The sequence below is a fragment of the Enhydra lutris genome, unplaced genomic scaffold (genome assembly GCF_002288905.1).
Source record: "Enhydra lutris kenyoni isolate GAN:26980312 unplaced genomic scaffold, ASM228890v2 scaffoldscaffold11, whole genome shotgun sequence".
NCBI classification, from domain to species: Eukaryota; Metazoa; Chordata; class Mammalia; order Carnivora; family Mustelidae; genus Enhydra; species Enhydra lutris.
The window spans coordinates 26,413,847-26,433,669 of NW_019154095.1; the positions used below are offsets into that span (position 1 = coordinate 26,413,847).

The 19,823-nt window shown below is 39.0% G+C and overlaps 1 protein-coding gene across 1 annotated transcript; it reads left to right on the forward strand.

The window, feature by feature from the left end:
* The first annotated feature begins 3,939 nt into the window (after window positions 1-3,939).
* LOC111144636 (tripartite motif family like 2) lies at window positions 3,940-15,064 on the forward strand. Its single transcript, XM_022499032.1, has 7 exons — window positions 3,940-4,128; window positions 4,391-4,486; window positions 6,325-6,516; window positions 7,626-7,766; window positions 9,827-9,849; window positions 10,035-10,135; window positions 14,475-15,064. Exons 1-7 carry the CDS (start codon window positions 3,940-3,942, stop codon window positions 15,062-15,064), a joined length of 1,332 nt encoding a protein of 443 aa, XP_022354740.1.
* Window positions 15,065-19,823: the final 4,759 nt, after the last annotated feature.

Consider the following 19,823-nt stretch of genomic DNA (forward strand, 5'->3'; position numbering starts at 1 on the left):
ATATCAGATCTATGATCTTGACAGCAAAGGAAAGAAAACATTCCAAGGGGAGGGTCTTGGTCAACTTTGTTAACTGCTGCTGAGAAATCAAGTAAGATAAAGCCAGGAATGGCTGCTGGATTGTGAATGTGTTCCGTTGGCAACTGCTCAGTCTTTTCAGTTGAGTGGTCTGGGCCATGTTCAGGGAAGCAAAACAAAGGAAACTACAAGGAGGCTCAAGAACCCAAGCAGCAAAACAGAAATTGGAGCAAATTCAAAATGGATGGCAAGGAGAGAGAAAATATTTGCAATTTGTGTAACAAGGGAATGCTCTTTTCACTGTATAAATAGCTCTTAAAATGAAGGGAAAAAGACCACAAAAACCTAGTAAAAGAAAACGGGTAAAAGTCTAAAACACAGTTCACAGAAAAAGAATGAAATAGCCCTTTAGCATATGAAAATAAAATGTAGGGGGTGCCTGGGTGGGATGGGCAATTAAGCAGCAAACACTTGATTTTGTCTCAGGTCAAGATCTCAGCTGCGCACAGAGATCAAGCCCCATGTTGGAAGCATGTGGTCTGCTTGATATTCTCTCTCCTCCTTCCTCTGCCCCTTCCCCCTGCTGCTCACACTCATGCACACTCTCTCTAAAGTAAATAAATCTTCTATAAAGTGTAAACTGAAAATATATAAAGATACCATTTCTCACCTACCAAGTGGGCAAAAAATTTGACACCCTTTCTCGTGTTGCTTGGAATGCAAAATTGTACAAACTTATGATTGGAATCTGGCAAAATGTACCAAAATTATGGGTTTATTTTTACCAGGAATCCCATTTCTTTTTTTTTTTTAAGATTTTATTTATTTGATAGATCACAAGTAGGCAGAGAGGCAGGCAAAGAGAGAGAGGCGGGCAGAGAGAGAGGCGGAAGCAGGCTTCCCGCTGAGCAGAGAGCTTTATGGGGGGGGCTCGATGTGGGGGGGCTCGGTGCGGGGCTCGATGTGGGACTCGATCCCAGGACCCTGGGATCATGACCTGAGCCGAAGGCAGAGGCTTTAACCCACTGAGCCACCCAGGGCGCCCCAGGAATCCCATTTCTAAGGAATATGCCTTCTGTGAACTTTGGCCTCACAACTACTCTGCACTCAAATTATTGATGAAGAGCCCAAAAAGCATTTTGTGTGTCCTATCTGTAGTCCCTGTATTACAAGTTAAAACTTAGGTTAAAAAAAAGTATCAACTTATTAAAAGTAAACCTAACATTTTTATGAGGAATCCTCTGAGCAGTTACAGGAAAGAGGGACATTGTTTTACAATTTTGCAGATCTCTTTAATTTCTGGTTCATTCAGTAGCTGTTACCTATTACATCTGCTCCAGCATTCCATCTACTGCAGTGCTATTTTATTTGTATGAAGAACATCTGTCCTCATACAAGTACATTGTTGGAAAAGGAGAGCACATTCTAATAGCTTTTTTCAGATAATTGTGACTTTTCTTCCTGAAATCACCAATAATGTTTTCTGTTACATTAAAATATTGGTCTATCTTACACTTTGCATCCACATTTTACCCTTGCATAATCTCATAATATCACATATTGGTCTTTCAGAAAATATTGGTTCACTGAGTTTTCAGACACTTTCCACATGTTGATGTATTTCAATATACAATATCCAAGTCACATTTGTTAATATCACCACCAATTTTGTCAGAAAAGAAGCTGTCAAAGTCTTGAGAAGCTGTCAGGCTTCAGTAGTGGATACAAGTTTTCCAAAGCCAGAATTTTATCATTGACAACTAAGACACTCAGTTGGTTTCCTTGAAATGACAGGGTCACTCTGTTAGTGTTTGAGAAAATATCTTCCAATTTGCTACATCTGAATAACCACATTTGTCTCATTTCTTCTTTCAACAAAAAAATGTGCTGTGAAAAAGTGTGGCTAGTATGGCTTGTAACTCAGTTATAGAAAGTGTTTTTCTTGAAACAACCACTGTATTCCTATATGCAGCATAAGTGCTTTATACATAATTTTCATTTTGTCACCCAAGAATAGTAATTAAATCCTGTACTCAAAAGTGGAATTAAGAAATTAAGAATACTCAAGTAAAAAAAAATTAACTGGGAGTATGCAAGTATGTAGAAATTGAAAAATACAGTACAGGGGCGCCTTCGTGGCTCAGTCAGCTAAGCATCTGCCTTCAGCATAGGTCATGATCCTGGGTTGTGGGATCAATGCTGCGTGTTGCTCCCAGCTCAGCGGGGAGTCTGCTTCTCCATCTGCCCCTCCCCCCAACTCATGATTGTGTGCGCGCTCTCTCTCTGAAATAAAGAAAAAATTTTCAAAAAGGAAAAAAGAAAAATACAATACATGACAACAGTTGGTGCTACTTCCTTGATTAATGGAAAGATGGCAACAGTTTTATCTGCGATTAGTGCACATGTCAACATGGTAAAAAGGCAAATCAAGTCTTGAGAACCATACTTTGAAAATGGCTGCTTTATTTATATTTATCCTAACAAATAACGAAGTTATCTCATATATACAGTTAATCAACTTCAGAATTATAAAAATGTTTTGCATATCTTAAAAATAATGAAAGGGCGGGAGGTCTAGTTAATCACCAGGTTTCAGTGGTAGTGAAAGCATGGGGCTGGGGTAGGGGAGAAGGTAGTAAATCCATAGATTAGGGGGTTTTTAGGTCTGTCAGGTTGATTTGTTTCAAGGGACTTTGTCCAAAGAGGTGGTTAATGAGATGAAACGGGAACAAATGTAAATAGGATAGAGGAATTTTTTCTTAAAGAAATCAATACTTTGTACTGTGGTGTGACCACCATAACAATGGCTGGAGATGGAGTTAGAAAAGAATTAAGGCGGGACACCTGGGTGGCTCAGTGGGTTAAAGCCTCTGCCTTCGGCTCAGGTCATGATCTCAGGGTCCTGGAATCGAGCCCGGCATCGGGCTCTTTGCTCAGCAGGGAGCCTGCTTCCCCCTCTCTCTGCCTGCCTCTCTGCCTACTTGTGATCTCTGTCAAATAAATAAATAAAACATTAAAAAAAAAAAAGAATTAAGGCAAGGCAATTCCTCATTGGGGAAAAGTTTCCCAAATTCAGTGGTTAACCCCATTATTTGAGATAATGTTTCTAGAGAAGACATAGAATTGTTGCTCGAGGGAATCAGAATTGTCTGGAAATGGGGATGCTGGAGATAATGCCTTGTTCTGTTTCCTGAATTTAAAAAAATCTCTTTAGTATTTTTGGAAAGTTGTTATTTTGGGGGTTGCCTTTATATTTTTTTAACCGGTGTCTTTATTGGCCAGCTCTCAGGCGACACATGTGTTGGGCTTTGCACATGACACTTGAGGTGCCTCGCTCTCAGGCGCATGCGGACTTAGAAGAGCCTGAAAATGGGCGCCTCCTTAAAGTTGGCACCCACGTGCCGCTCCCTCTTAAGGAGGCACGGGAAGCAGCCAGCACATTATGGTTTGCGCAGTTCCTGGGAGAAGGAGCACTTCCTTAAATGCCTAAAGTCAGGCTTTTGCGTCACTCTAGTCCCGGATGTTCCTCCAATGCTTATTAACGCGCCTTGCTTTTCCGTAAGTACCTTTTCTTTTATCTTTTGCTGCCTTTTTTTTTTTTTTAACATCTTACAGGAAAACGATGTGCGAACATTTATAACTAATTCTCAGCCAATAGCTGTAAATCCTCAGAAAACACGAGAGCCCCTCCAATCTGAGGACTTGGTGTAACTCCTTGTGTCTTCTCCCCCAAGCGTGTGGCCGAGGAAGACCTGCTAGTTTGAGGAGTTCCGAAGGCGCGGACCTGCTCTGATGCTTGGTTGTGGGTTGCACAGTGACAGGTCGGCAAGTGTGAGTGCCCCAATTCACCGTGACTCTCTTCGGTTCAGAGTGCAGGGGAGTTTTCCACGATAGGAGCCATCGTCCAGGGCACCTGCAGGGATGTCCAAGAAGCTCAGCTCCCAGTTACAGCAAAAAATCCCAGAAGATGCCTACTGTGAGGAACACCAACAGCCACTGCAGCTGTTCTGTGATGACGACCAAATGCTGCTTTGTGGCCAGTGCTTCCACTCCGAGGGGCACGAGAGTCACGTGGTGTTCGGAGTCCAAGAGGCTGCTGGCAGTTACAGGGTGAGCCTCCTGCAGATCCCAGAACACTTAGGCACTGGCTGCCTCCTCTTACTAATTTATTTGGAGGACAGATTTCCTGACCCCCCAAGACCATTCCCTCAGGCTCTGTTTATCAAAGAGTACTAGATAAGTACCATATTTAGACAAACTTCGAGGCTAAGCCAATGTGGGGCTATTGGCCTTTTCCAAAGTCTCTGATTAAAAAGCTAACTGTTGTAAAGCAATTACTTGAGCTAGAATTCTGTGATCTGTTTCTCTGCAGGAGTTATTCCAGGAGATATTGAACACATTGAAGGAGAAACTTGAAGTAGCTAAAAGCATATTGGCTGATGAGCAAGAAAGAATGGTGGTGATTCAGGTCAGTGCTTATCTCCAGTCTGAGCAGGCAATTACCTATAATGTTGGATAGCAAATAACATAAAGTCAGAAGATAAATAACAAAGCGGGAAAAATATTTGAAATCCATAGGTATGAAAAGTGTTAACTTCTTTACGAATAAAGGGTTCTTAAAAGTCAATAAGCAAAAGGCTAGAAATTCAATGGAAAAATGATTGAAGGAGTTTTCACAGAACAGAAAATGCAACTATCTTTTGAGCATTTAAAAAGATCCTGAACATTGTTTATGGTAAGAGAAGTACAGATTAACTCTTAAATTTGTGAAACATCACTTGCAAGCCTTATTGACAGGCAAAGAAGATTGATAACACAGTTTATACCAAGCCAGGGGAGAATGAATATCTCCTCTACTGTTGGTAGCCATATAAATCCTGAAATGATTTAAAAAGGCAGTTTGAGAATTACGTCTGAAATGAGGGCTTGTCCTCTGTTATGCCCACATTTCACTTCTGATTTCACATCTTTTCTTCGTATTTAACTGTGTTCTGTGCCAAGTATCCCAGATTCTGGGTCTTCTTCCTTTCAGTTTTTAAAGAGAATAAATGGCCACTTGAGGATGGTAGAGGAGGAGAATTGACTGGCTCTCCAAGAATTTTTCAACTGATCCCCATTTTTTCAGCCTTAAACACCATACATTCAACAGATATTGGGGCCCCGCTTTTGCCAGAGACTATACTAGGTGCTGGGGATTTAGCAGCAGGAGAGGGGGGAAAAAAAAAGTCAGCCCTTCTGCAACTGAAGGAAGGTGAACAAAGCAAGTAAAATGGATGTTGTGTGGTAAATGCTATGCAGACTTAAAAAAAAAAAAAAAAGGAAAGCATAATGGGGTGTACTTTGAAATAAAGTGACCTTGATTAAAAAGTGGCATTTGAAAAAACTCAAGCTGGTGAGGAATTGAGTTAGGCAGTCTTGGGAAGAATCTGGTATGTACTCATTTGGGGTTGGGAAGGCAGTGGAAGCTGGTAGGTGAGGTCAGAAGATAAGGGGGCCAAATCATATAGGGCTGCTGACTTTGAATGAAATAGGGAAACCAGTGGAAAGTTTTGAACAGGGGTAGCTTGATTGAATTTCAGTTTTCACAGAAGCACTATGGCTGCTGAGGTTAAGACTAGACTGTAGGAGGGTGAGAGCAGAGGTGGGGACACCCACTGGGGGACTGTTGAGGTCATGAGCAGTGGTCAGGTTCTGGATAAATCTCAATTCCATGAAGTCTCATGAGATGAAATATAATTAAGCTGTCTGCTCCCAATGTACATCTCTAGCTCAGTCTTCCAGGTGATAGATAGACTTTCATGTTCATCTTCCTACTGAGCATCGCTCTTTGGATGTCTAAGTGACTATTTAGAATCAGGATGTCAAAACCTGAGCTGCTGATACAGTCCCCACCTTGGATCTATCTCTTTCTTGTTTCCCTTTTTCTGTTCCAGTTGCTTTCTCTAAAAACCTTGGGAGTCACCCTTTCATTCCTGTATCCTCATTGTCCCTATCCAAAGCATTCGCAAAAGCCATTTGCCCCACCTTTCAGTTTTCCTCATCTCCTCTTTGTCATGTTGATCTTAGATTTCTCAGTTTTCTAAGTCAATTAACATTTTTTTACCTGCATTTCACATTTTAAGATTATGGTGATGTGTTAGTTCATCTTGGCTCAAAACTTTCTTTGTCCTTTGTATTTATGCCTTTTATTTCTTTCCCTGTACTTCATATTTTGTCTTTATATCAGAGTTAGGTCTGGAAACTGACCATAAATATGTATCCATGGTGTTTAACTTGAAGTCTATCATACCTTTATCTGTCTTGAAGGGAGAAGAACAGGATTTTAAAGACATGATTGAGTCTGAATATAGGATCAGATTCCAGTTGATGGTTGAAGAGAAGATGAATTTCCAGAGGCTGCAAGGGGGTGTGTTCAACTCCAACATGAGGGAAGATGGTCTGAATCAACTGATGGAGTTTGCCACAGAGCTGAAGGAGAAATCCCAGGAAGCGCTACAGGTGAGGGGTGGAAAACTACATGCTCACAGTGTTTGGGAAATGAGAGAAGGGAGAGCCGAGCATTATGCCAATTCTAAAAATGAGACATCCAGTGACAACCATGAATGTATTAAAAGAATATATATATTCACCCAGCAGTTCTATTTCTGATCATTTTCTTATAATATACTTACATGCCTATAAAAAGATATAAGAATAGGGAATGCTGTAAATATTCCAGTATAAAGCCATGGTTTAGAGGTAGTCTTTGAAGCCAGATTGATGAGGTTCCTATCTGGCTTCTGCTATTTACTAGTCTATAAGTGGCTAATTTAACCTGTACACATTGTTCAACCTGTGACTCAGTTTCCTTCACTATTAAAATGGGGATAATGCCCCTACTTTATAATACTACTGTGAGGATTGAGTGTGATAATCTACATAAAGCTCTTTAAACAGTGTTTGTACATATTATGCAGTCAGTAACTATTAGGCATTATTATTAACACTGTAATGTTTATGATAGCAGGAGATTAAATACAACCTATATCCATCAATAAAGGACTCTCAAAATAAGTTGTATTATGTACTTACAGTGGGATGCTCTTCAGCATTTAGAAAAGATAACACAACTTTATGTGTACAGATAAGGAATGCTCTCCAAGAGCATATTATTTTTTAAGGAAAAAAGCTGTGACATCAGCAGTAGGGTATAATACGCATCATTTGTGTTCTTTAAGAAAAAAAATAACAGCATCTTTGAAAGGATTAAAAAAATCAGTGGCTTGTTTATTTCTTATTAATTGATTAAATTATTAGAATCAAATCTTAATGAAGGAAATAGGAAACTTTCTGAACAAAATGGCAAAATAATATGATTGGTTTTACGGTCGGGTTGTTTTCTGAATAAGTGGACTATGTGCACAGCTTCCACAGCAATATAAATACATTGTGTCAAAGAATCAAGTTTCAATTGAGATGTCTTCCTTAACACAAAGGGGTATTGGGCCTTATCTAATTATATGTATTTCTGAAATGGCAGGCAGTGAATTGGGTTTAAGGGATGGTTAAATTAGTGAATAAAAGAAGTTAACCACTTGTTAAATAGTAATAAGGAGATGCTTCTGCAGAGACTGAGCCATTTGGGGAAAGAGAACATGAATAAGCTGAAGGAGAGTGAAGTCAGGCTTTCTGAACATATCTGCAGCCTCCAAAGGATCATTGCAGAGCTAGAGAAGAAGTGTGGGGAATACAACTTAGCGTTTCTCCAGGTAAGATTCCAGAAATGATCGTCATTACAGTATTTGAGAAGGGAGAGGTGGACATTACTCATTAGGGGTCAGTTGTAGAATATTCGATGGTTTTCAAACATACATGAGGGTGGTATAGGCTATTTTTCAGTCACCAAAAACATTATGAGTTGTCTAAAATCCTGGCCTAGTGGAAAGCTACTTCATGATATGAATTCTCACCTTGAGGCTATCAATAATTAGTTTGAATTGAGAGGTCCCTAAAATAATTGATGAGTCAAATTATGACACATCAGTACAGTAGAATATGCTGCAACCAGAAAAAAAGAATGAAACAATTCCATAGTGGTAAAAGTTATTTTCAGGATATTTAGTTAAAATGAAAACATGTAGAACTGCCTTTTGTTTGGTTTTAGTGAATATGTATCTATGTATAGACATATGCTCATTAACATTCACAGACTGCCTTTGGCAAAATAAACACAAAGATTAGAACACAAACATTGAGCAGTAACCCTGGAAAAACAAGGGTGAGATTTATTTGTATAATATTGCATATTTTAAACCTTGTAGCATGCATTACCTTTCAACAAGTAAATTATTGTCTTTTTAAGACTCTATCCATATCCTTCTGCCACCAGGCTTATGTTTGCAAAGTAGGTGCTCTTATTTGAGAAGCCCTTACACTTAAACCATTAGGTTCTATTCTAGGGCCAAACCTACTTCAGGACAGGTAAGGTAGGTGTGACTCAGTTAAGCTCAGCTTCTGACCTAGTTCCATCCACTGTCCTCAGTTTATTAGCATGTTCCTTCACCTACTCAACTCTTGTTACCCAGTGTATGAAAGGAAAGTAAATGGGCAGAGTTCGAGTGATGACTGTTCAGGATAAGGTAGCTGAGGTAAGGTATGGAAAATACAGCCTTTGAAAAATGCAAATCAAAACCACAGCTGTCAGGTAGATCCTCTCAGCTGTTAGAATGGCTCTCATCAGTAAGAGATGATGGGTGCTGGTGAAGATGTGGCAAAAAGGGAGTGAAAACAATATGGAGGTTTTTTTAATTTTCAAAAAATTAAAAATTGATTTACTGTATGTTCCAGCAATTCCACTTCTGGGCATATACTTAGAGGATAATGAAAACAGGATTTCAAAGGGATACACACACTCCCATGTTTGGAAATAACCCAAATGCCCATTAACAGATGAATGAATGAAAAAAATGTAGTACATTTATATAATGGGATTATATTACATTTATGTAATGTAGTACATTTATATAATGGAGTTATATTACATTTATATAATGGAATATCAGGAGAAAGGAAAATATCCTTCCATCTAGACAACATGGATAGACCTTGAGCACATGATGCCTTTAAGCAAGTTAAGGGAGAAAGACAACTATTGCATGATGTCACTTATATGTGGAATCTAAAAAAATTTAAATGTGTTTAAAAAGTAAAATGTTGGTTATTGGGGAAGTGGGGTAGGGGTGGAGGGGCATTGATAAGAGTGATGGTGTTTCAAGGTACAAACTTGTAATGAATAATAATAAGCCATAGAGATCTAATGCATGGTATAATGAATATATAAAACAATACAGTATTATAATTGTATGATGTTATAAGTATTGCTGTATTGTCAATCATTACATTATACAAGAGTATCAAAATAACACACTATACACCTTAAACTTACTGTTATGTGTTAAATTTATTTAATAAAAGAAAAAAAAGATACCCAGAATAAATATAAATCTTGCCAAGACATCATCTGATTGAGCAGGTTCCAGATTCCATATAAAATAACTATACAGTACCCAACTGTAATAAAACTAAGAAGACAAAAAACACGAACATTTCCCTTGGGAATGTAACAATAATTTCAAGCATTTTTCTGACTTTTACTAATCAGTGTTAAAGTCTGATCTCTGAGATTTAGCACCACAAAGCTGGGGAAATTACATACAAATCAAGTTTCATCATTAGAACATAATTTTCAGGGGCACAGCTCAGAAGAGGCATGGCTGAAATACCAGAAGTGTGGCTCAGATAGTAACCTTATCTCTTTCTCACCCTGTAGAATGCGAAATATTCTGTGGAAAGGTAAGTTTTCATTTTGGAAAGGAATGGAAACATTGGGGTGGGATTCAGGGTCTGAAACGTGAGCACACAAGAGTAGAGATATTGGGGTAAGTAAGGATCATGAGGTCATGTAATGACATCCATTCTCTGGATTGGTGGGGGCCTTGGGTCTGCACAGATAGCTGAGATTGTCTTTTCTTTAATAGGAGCGAATCAGTACTGCTTGAGTGTCTGGAGCCCGCCCATATCACAGACCTGAGTCTGTGCCAAGTAACAGGAATGAGCACGATGCTCAACACTCTCCAAAGTAAGTTGACACACATCCATGGTAATAGGACACTTGATTTTTGTATCTGAGAATCAGGTGAACATCCTACCATAAATAAAAGTAGATTCCAGAGAGCTTAAGGATTTAAAATGACTGGAGAGTTTAATACATTATATACATTGGATAACTATCAAGAAAATAATTGTATGATCTTACATTGAAAGGCTCTTTTTTGCATATCTTTTCCCACTTTTCCAAGCCTGAAACAGGATTGCAAGCAGAGTCTGATAGAAAAAAAAAAGAAAAGAAAAAACTAAACTTCTAGGGAAAAAATGTTGGGTTGCCTAGATGGCTCAGTCAGTTAAACATCTTGATTTTGGCTCAGGTCATGATCTCAGGATCCTGAGTATGAGCTCTGCTTGAGATTCTCTCCCTCCCTCACCCTTTGTCCCCTCAGGCTCCTACTTTCTCTCTCTTTCTCTTTCTCTTTTTGTGTCTCAAATAAATAAATCTTTAAAAAAAGAAAGAAAGAATGTCAAGAAGTATAATGAAAGATTTATTATCTCCTACCCCATAGTTCTGCCTTTTCTGGAATGTCCTGTCAGTGGATCCATACAGTTTGTGGCCTTTCGTGTCTGGCTTTTTTTCACTTAGCGTGAAACATTTGAGGCACATCCAGGTTTGTTGTGTATCAGTAGTTTATTCCTCTTTGTTGTTGTGGGATACTCCATTTTATGAAGATAACCACCATTTATTCTCTTGCAATTCCAAGGCCACTTGTGTTGTTTCCAAATCTATGCTGTAAATACTTGCTTACAGAGTTTTATGCGGCCATGTCTTCATTTTTCTTCATTGCGTATCTAGGAAAGGGATTGTAAAATTTGTTTTCCAAACTTACTTTGTCATTTTGCATTCCCACTGGTGATGTATGAGATTCAGTTACTCCACATCCTCACTAGCATTTCGTATTGTCATTTTTTTTTTACTTATTTAAGGCAGACCTGGGATCCCTGAGTGGCTCATTGGGTTAAGCATCTGTCTTAGACTTGGGCCATGATCTCCAGGGTCTTGGGATTGAGCCCTACATCAGACTCCCTCATCAGGGGGGAGTCTTCTTATTCTTCTCCCTCTCCCCCTGCTCATGTTTTCTCTCTCTCTCAAATTAAAAAAAAGAACAAACAAAAAACTTAAAATTATATTTAAAAAAGTAACTTAAAAAAATAAATAAAGCAGACCTAGTAGGTATGTAGTTGTATTTCACTTTAAATTTAATTTGTGTTTCTGAAATAACTAGTGATTTTGAGCATATTTTCATGTGTTTATTTGCACTTGATTGTATCTCTTTGAAGTATATCTATAAACATTTTCACTATTTTTAAAAATTGTGTATTTTTTTTTTAAGATTTTATTTATTTATTTGTCAGAGAGAGAGAGGGAGAGAGAGCAAGCACAGGCAGACAGAATGGCAGGCAGAGGGAGAAGCAGGCTCCCTGATGAGCAAGGAGCCCGATGTGGGACTCGATCCCAGGACGCTGGGATCATGACCTGAGCCGAAGGCAGCTGCTTAACCAACTGAGCCACCCAGGCGTCCCTGTGTTGTGTATTACTTAGTGCTGTGATTTCTTTATATATTATTCTGATTACCAGTCCTTTGTCAGATGTTTTGCAAATATTTCTCTCACTCTATGATTTATGTTTTCTTTTTTATTGTTTTAATCCTCATATTGTCATCAGGTAGTGTTATATTAGTTTCAGGTGTACAGTATAGTGATTCAGCAGTTCTATTCATTACTCAGTGCTTATCATAAGTGTACTTTTAATCCCCTTCACCTGTTTCACCCATCCCCCACCACCTTCCCTCCGGAAGCCATCAGTTTGTTCTGTATAATTAATACTTTTTTTTTTTGTTTGTCTCTTTTTTTCTTTGTTTGTTTCTTAAATTCTACATATGAGTGAAATTATGTGGTTATTTGTCTTTCTCTGTCTGACTTATTTCATTCAACACTATGTATTTCCAACCGTGTTGTTTGAAATGGCAAGATTTCATTCTTTTGTATGGCTGAATAGTATTCCATTGTGTGTGTGTCTGTGTGTGTATATATATACACCAGTTTATCCTTTCATCAGTCAGTGGACACTTGGGCTGCTTCCATATCTTGACTGTTACGAGCAGTGGGATACATGTGGCCCTTGGAATTAGTGTATTTGTATTTTGGGGGTAAATACCCAGTAGTACAATTAGATTGTAAGGTTATTCTATTTTTAAGTTTCTGAGGAGCTACCATACTTCCACAGTGGCTGTACTAGTTTGCATTTCCACCAACAGTGTATTAGGGTTCCTTTTTCTCCACATCTTCACTAACACCTGTTGTTTCTTGTGTTGTTGATTTCAGCCATTGTGACGGGTATGAGATGGTATTTCATTATAGTTAGATTTACATTTCCCTGATGATGAGTGATGTTGAACATCTTTTCATGTGTCTGTTGATCATCTGTATATCTAATTTTGAGAATGTCTGCCCATGTCTTTTGCCCCTTTTTTTAGTTTTATTTTTTTGTTTTTCAGGTGTTGAGTTGTATCAATTCTTTATGTATTTTGGATGCTAACCCTTTATTGTATATGTCATTTGTAAGTATCGTCTCCCATTCAGTAGGTTGTCTTTTAGTTTTGTTGATTGTTTCCTTCACTGTGCAGAAGTTTTTTATTCTTATATAGGCCCAGTAGTTTATTTTTGTTTTTATTGCTCTAGCCTCAGGAGACCTATCTAGAAAATGTTGCATGGCCTATGTCAGAGAAATTGCCACCTGTGTTCTCTTCTAGGATTTTTGTGGTTTCAGTTCTCACATTTAAGTCTTTGATCCATTTTGAGTTTATTTTTTCATATAAAGAAAGAAAGTGGTCCTATTCGATTCTTTTGCATGTAGCTGTCCAGTTTTGTTTTTCTGTTGCATATTCTTTCCTGCTTTGTTGAAGATCTATTGACCATATAGTTGTGGGTTTATTTCTGGGTTTTCTGTCTGTTTTTGTGAAGTACTATACTGGTTTGGGGTTTTTTTTTTTTTTAAGATTTTATTTATTTATTTGAGAGAGAGAGAATACAGGAAGAAAGAGAAGTAGACTCCCTGCTGAGCAGGGAACCCGACATGGGGCTCAATCCCAGAACCCTGGGATCAACACCCAAGCCAAAGGCAGATGCCTAACCAACTGAGCTACCTAGGCACCCCCATACTGTTTTGATTACTACAGTTTTTTGATATAATTTGAAGTCTGGAATTATCCTTCCAGTTCATTTGGCAGCAAAACTTTCTGCTGGATTAGACATTAAAGTAAGATACAAGGAACTATTCCAGGCTTTTTGGTTTATGATTTAGCAACTGAAGAAGTAAGTATGCTATTAACTGAAGTAGAACTGAAAAGGGGTAGTTTTGAAGTTCCATTTTGGACATAGTATGTGTGAAATGCTTCCATTATTTCTAACTGGTATTTGGCAGCTTCTTTACGAAGTAAGCCATGAACCTATAGAAGGTATTGAAAACGAAGGCTAGGTGAAGTCATCTAGGGAGAAAGGAGTACAAGCTATGAAAAGGAAGATCCAGCCTGTGCCCTGAGAAATCACAATATTTAACAGTTGAGGAGAAAGAGATAAGAAACAGTTTGAGATACAAAGTAAAGTGTCACTTTCATTCAAGTATAAGAAATCACATTGAGCTCTCTTGTTCACAGCTTGATTTTTTTCTGGAGGATTCCCACAGGCTTTCCCCTCTGTTAATATGTTCTTTTGATTTACTCAGTATTAAGAGCCTGCTGGCAACAGTTTCTAGGCATCTGTGTCACACTGTGGTGATATTTAAGGGGAGAGCAATTCAGTCACAGGGAAAACCCAGGAATCATGGGGAATCACAGCCAGTCACTGGGAAAAGCCTGCTCTGTTAGGAGATTCTAATGAGTCTTTTTAGGGGAAAGAAGCCTGGAGTTCCAGGATTGGAGATCTTCAGGGGAACAGAGTTGGCTCCCAGCTGATAATGTGACTAAAATTGGATACCATTTTTACAGTCTGCCAAAATTCCTTTCTGGTCTGACAGGTTCTTTTAAACCTCCGAGTAGTCTTCTAACTAACTTCTAACCTCCATTAGTCTTCTTCCTCCTCAGATTATATCTCCTTCCAGTATCTTGCATACCTTCTCTTCTGTGATGTCCAGTTCTTGAAACAAAGCTCAGAGGTCACCTTTCCTGAACTTTTAGATTGCCTCTTCCCATATCTATGCCTGCAACTTGTACCCATTCACTGACAAGCTTCCTCTTGTTAGAAATCCTCCATGTCTGGTGGTGGCATGGATGACTCTAACCAAATTTAAATGAATTTCTTTCTCCCTGCAGGAGCTGTCACTTTGGATCCTAAAACAGCTCATCCCTTTCTGGTCTTATCTGAGGATCTGAGAAGTGTGAGTCTCAGAAATGTCCAGCAGGACATTCCTGGCAGCCCAGGGAAATTCATTTTTGGTGCCACTGTGTTGGGTGTGGAGGGTTTCACCTCAGGGAGGCACTACTGGGAGGTAGATGTGGAAAAGGCAACCAGGTGGCAGTTGGGGATATCCGAAGACCCTGCCAGCAGCAATTGTGACCTACCCGCTGCTTCCAGAGATAAATTCTTACTCACAGGTTCTATGATGGGAACCGATTATACGTTCTGGGTCTTTCCGCCTCTGAAAAGGGTCTTCTTGAGAGGAGAGCAAATGCATAAAGTTGGAGTCTTCCTAGACCACGAGTATGGGCAGATAGCCTTCTATGATGTGACAAATAGATCCCTCGTTTATAATTTCTCTTCTCTCACCTTCTGCGGAGCTGTCAGGCCCATATTTTCTCTTTGTATCCCAAGTGGAGGCCCAAGTTCAGACTCGCTAAGCATTTGCTTTCCTCATGTTTCTTCTTGTGATGTTAATGTTAGTCCACAGTCTTCCTCGGCATGAAATCTAAAACCACAAGGGGCCAGAAAGTAAAGAGCTTGACTTTGTAAAAGAATCCATATAAAGTAATCCAATAAAAGTTTCTAACACTTGATTGAATTGGAATCCAGTTCATTACCCCAGAGTTTTCGCATTCATGTGGCTTTCAACACGTATTTAGTGAAAAAGGTTATGTTGAAACTGAGTGATGAATGATGATAATGGAAGGACCGTACACTAATTAGAACAATAAATGCATATGCAGCATAAAATTGGGAACTTAGAAAAGTAATATAGTCTGGAATCTCTAAGACTAAGTTAAGGACTCTAGTGATTTCTGAAAACGCATTTAGATATAATCAAGACTTTAGATTTGAGGATATCATCATAGTGACTTATGAAATGAAGACATCCTAAGACTGATCCTATTACTGACAGTGTCAAGACTTCCTGATCTCATTCTAAACAGAGAACTTAATTTCCCTGGGTATTTTATCTGGGTGGGGAGGTGGTGTTGTAGAAAATGTGAATATATTTTTTTAAATTTTTCAAATATTCTACTACTTTCTTGCAAGGAAAATTAGGTTTCTTAAAAGAAGCCTGATAATTCAATGCTTTAGAACATAGAAATAAAACTGTAATGTTGTTTTTTATTTTCTGCCTTCAGGGATCCCCTGGAAAGGTTTTTCTGCAGCCTTGCTCAGGGGTGGTTCTACAATGCTGAGATGATGATGACAGAATATTCATAAAGAGACTTTTACGTGAATGGTTTATCATACTGTATTTCCCTTCATATTTTTAACAGCCTAGAAGTACATATTAATCTTACTCCTCATGTAGAAACTGGGACTCAGAGGTGATTGAATTTTCCTAAAGTCACAGTAAGTAACCAGGATAATCTGGATCATCCTGTAAAAAAGCAAGCTCTGACTCAAATCCTGTTGCTTATGCGGTAGGTTCCTTTATATGACTAGGTAGGTCAGTGGTCTAATTTTATTCAGATTTCCCAAAAATGCAAGCTGATTTCTATAGGAAGTGGTGGGAACATTTGTATTTGTTTCTGTAGATATTGTGGGGGCTGTGTTCTTCAGGAAGGACAGAGTAAAGGGGAAGAAAAGGAAAATATTACAAAATGGCTTCAGTCTTTTGGGGATCTGAGAAGGTGTAAAGTCTTATTTACCTATTTTGGAGGACAGATTTTTTTTTTTTTAAATATTTATTTGAGAGAGCGCACAAGCGGGGGAGGAATAGAGGAGGAGGGGGGTCAAGCAGACTTCTGAGAATGGAGCCAGAAGCAGGGCTCAATCCCATGGTCATAGGATCATGACATGAGCTGAAATCAAAGAGTCAGATGCTCAACCAACAGAACCACCCAGGTTCCCCTGGGGCAGATTTTTTTTTAATTGACTATTTGCAGTTCTCAGAATTTGCTTTTACTACATCATATGGATAATTTGTGTGTGTGTAAAGATGTAAGCTTAGGAAAAAGTCATTGCACAAATCACAAAAAGTCTTGGGGGAAAATAGCCCCCATCTGAGAAGTGGAGGGTTAGGTTAGGTGAGTGAGTTGAAAGTGAAACAATTATTTGAGACACAGATTAAGAATTTGGAGCAGTGGCTCTCAAGCCTCTCTCCAGTTTCCTGAGGGAAATGATGCATTATGTAAGAATACGAGAATTTAATGTCTTTGTGATTCTTAAACTCCATCCACATCTTGGGTCAGATTTCTCCTGCTTTTGAGCTTAACTATTAAGAATTATTTCCAAAACTTAGACTCCAAGAGAGTGCAGTATGTCCTTGCAGTGCCAGTCTGGGATGAGGGGCACCTAGGTGGCTCAGTTGGTTGGGCATCTGCCTCCTCTCAGGTCATGACCTCAGGATCCTGGGATCAAGCCCCGTGTCCATCTCCCTGCTCAGGGGAGAGTCTGCTTCTCCCTCTGCCCCTTCCCCGTGCTCGTGTTCGTGCTTTCTCTCTCAAATAAATAAAACCTTTAAAAGAAAATTCACGCGAAGTGGTTTAGTTGGCTGGGGCAGTCAGTCATACTGACATAGCACAAAACGGGTAGCTTAAACAACAGAAATGTAGTGTCTCCAACTTCTGGCTAGAAATCTAAAATCGTGGTGTTGGCAGGGTCGATTGCTTCTGAAGACTGTCCCATGTTGCTTCCCTAGCATCTGGTGGTTTGCTGACAGTCTTTGGTGTTCTTGGCTTACTGATACTGATACCATCCCCTTCTCTGTCTTTATCTTCACTTGGCATTCTCCCTATGGCTCTGTCTCTTCACTTGACTTTTTGTTTGTTTGTTTGTTTGTTTGTTTTTTTATGAAGGAATCATTTATATTGGATTAGGGGCCCACCCTACAGTATGGCCCCATTTTAAGGACCATATTTATACACAAGGTCGTATTCCTAGATACAGGAAGTTAGGGCATCTTTTTTTTTTTTTCATTTATTTATTTGATGGAGAGATGACATGTAGGCAGAGAGAGAGAGAGGAAAGCAGGCTCCCCGCTGAGCAGAGAGCCCAATGCGGGGCTCGATCCCAGGACCCTGACAACATGACCCAAGCCGAAGGCAGAGGCTCAACACACTGAGCAACCCAGGCGCCCCGGAAGTTAGGACATCTTGTTTTATGTATATGTTACAGGGAGTAGGGACAATGTCAGTTCAGTTCATAGCAAGTTGGTTTTATAGAAATTACTTTTCAGGTACATTAGCAGGTTTGCAAATTTGGTTTATCCTAAAATCACTTGAGTTTTTTAAAATCTGAATATCTAAGTCACCCCTCAAGACACACACCATTTACATTCAAATTTTGGTTGGAACCCTGGCATCATTTTTCCAGACCTCTCTGGGTGTTTACAATGTGCAGCCAAGATTAAGAAGAAAATTAGTAGAGGCAAGAAACAAAACATCTAGTTTGGTCAGTGGCTATAGCCTTTTGTGTGGCTCACAGAAGTCTGAAAGTGTAAAGACATGGTGATAATACCAGGAAGGTGGGCTCTTTGGTTTGCAGATGAGAGTCTTTTTTTGGCCTCTAGTGATGAGCAGGCCTGTGTGGTTCAGGTGACTGGGACTGCCAGTCAGACTGATGTTTTAGGAAAACTGTTGGTAGGTAAGGTAAAATAGAAGTTGCTTTAAGAAACTATGTCTCAGATATCTGGGGTAAGTAAGCTAAAGGATATCTTGGGTCATCAGGAGCCACCAGTAGTGTGAAATGCCTAGATTCATCCCACCACACTGAGGAGATACTGCTACCCTTAAAGCATTTTGCATATGGTTAAGTTTTTCACCTGGGATACATTTAAGTTAAAAATCCAATTTCATACTGTACTTACAACTTGGAAATAGTGCTCTACAAATATGTAGCAAAGTCAAGCTGTGAGGCTCTTTATAGATGAACTACTGATACCTTTCTGGGTTAAGAATTAAGGGAAGGCTCACAGCAGCTAGCAGTCTAGACCTACTCCTGCCTTCAGTTGAGAGTCAGGGCAGGCTGCTTGAAATAATCTGTCTGTGGCTAAAAGAAGGAAAGGTAAGTGACCTCACTGCAGTTAATTTTCTTGATCTTGTATAAAGCAAGAAAAGGATAAAGAGAAGATAAAGAATTCATGGGAAATCATTTGAGGTTCTGATTCCTTAGCTTTCCTGATACAGCGTGATAAACATCATCCATCAGTGGTACATGGAAGTTTAAAAGCAAATAGACAGGGAATGTGAAAAGATGGAGAAGGTTACATTTTAGTTGTGTCTTGACAAATTGGAAAGTATAGGAGAGAATGGAAAATTTGCCCTGAGAAGAACCTAGTGTAAAACTGGAAATTATACCCACAGGAGAAGAGGAATTCTCTAAAGCAATAGATGAATGTGGTAGGATGACAAAAATGATAGTAAATTTAAATACCACACATTAAGATAATTTAAGTTTATAATATGCTGTCTGCAAGGTAAGTTTCCAAATAATTTTATATGTATCATCTTGTTCTTTTAACTCGTTCTTTTAACTCTCTTAGAGTCAGAAATATGCTAAAAAATCCCCAGATATTAATAGAAACTCTTAAATAACAGGCAACTTAATCTCTTCAACCACAGATTGTATTTCCCAAAAGGTATTCAGTCAGATAACTGGGATTGACTGGAAGGGAAGGTGGAGGAAGTCAAAGCCTGATAAGATGTAAAGTGAAATTCACATTCCTCAAAAGCAGTTGATGGAGAGGTAAATGTATTTTGTGAAAATAATTCTACATTATGTATTTGTATAGTAAAATTTTTAACAAATTATTAGAACTTAGGTGAATATTTTTTTTCTAAATGAGCATTTTAATGAGCTTTGTGTTTATTCTAATGGATATTCTCTAGTCAACTAAAGATACTCCTCATGTGTTTCTTTCTTTCTTTTTTTTTTTTTTTTAAAGATTTATTTATTTATTTATTTGACAGACAGAGATCACAAGGAGGCAGAGAGGTAGGCGGAGAGAGAGGAGGAAGCAGGCTCTCCACTGAGCAGAGAGCCCGATGCGGGGCTCGATCCCAGGACCCTGAGATCATGACCTGAGCCGAAGGCAGAGGCTTAACCCACTGAGCCACCCAGGTGCCCTCCTCATGTGTTTCTTAATACAGATAGAACTATGTGGTCATTCTAGATAATTCAGAGATGCTAGTGGATATTCCTGTGAAGAAGGGGATGGATCTGAGGGTCGAAGGGTACTTGTTGCAGTCTACTTAACTCTTGTTCTTTGGCCTGTGAAATTTCTGAAGCTAAAAGCTATTCCTACGTTTGGT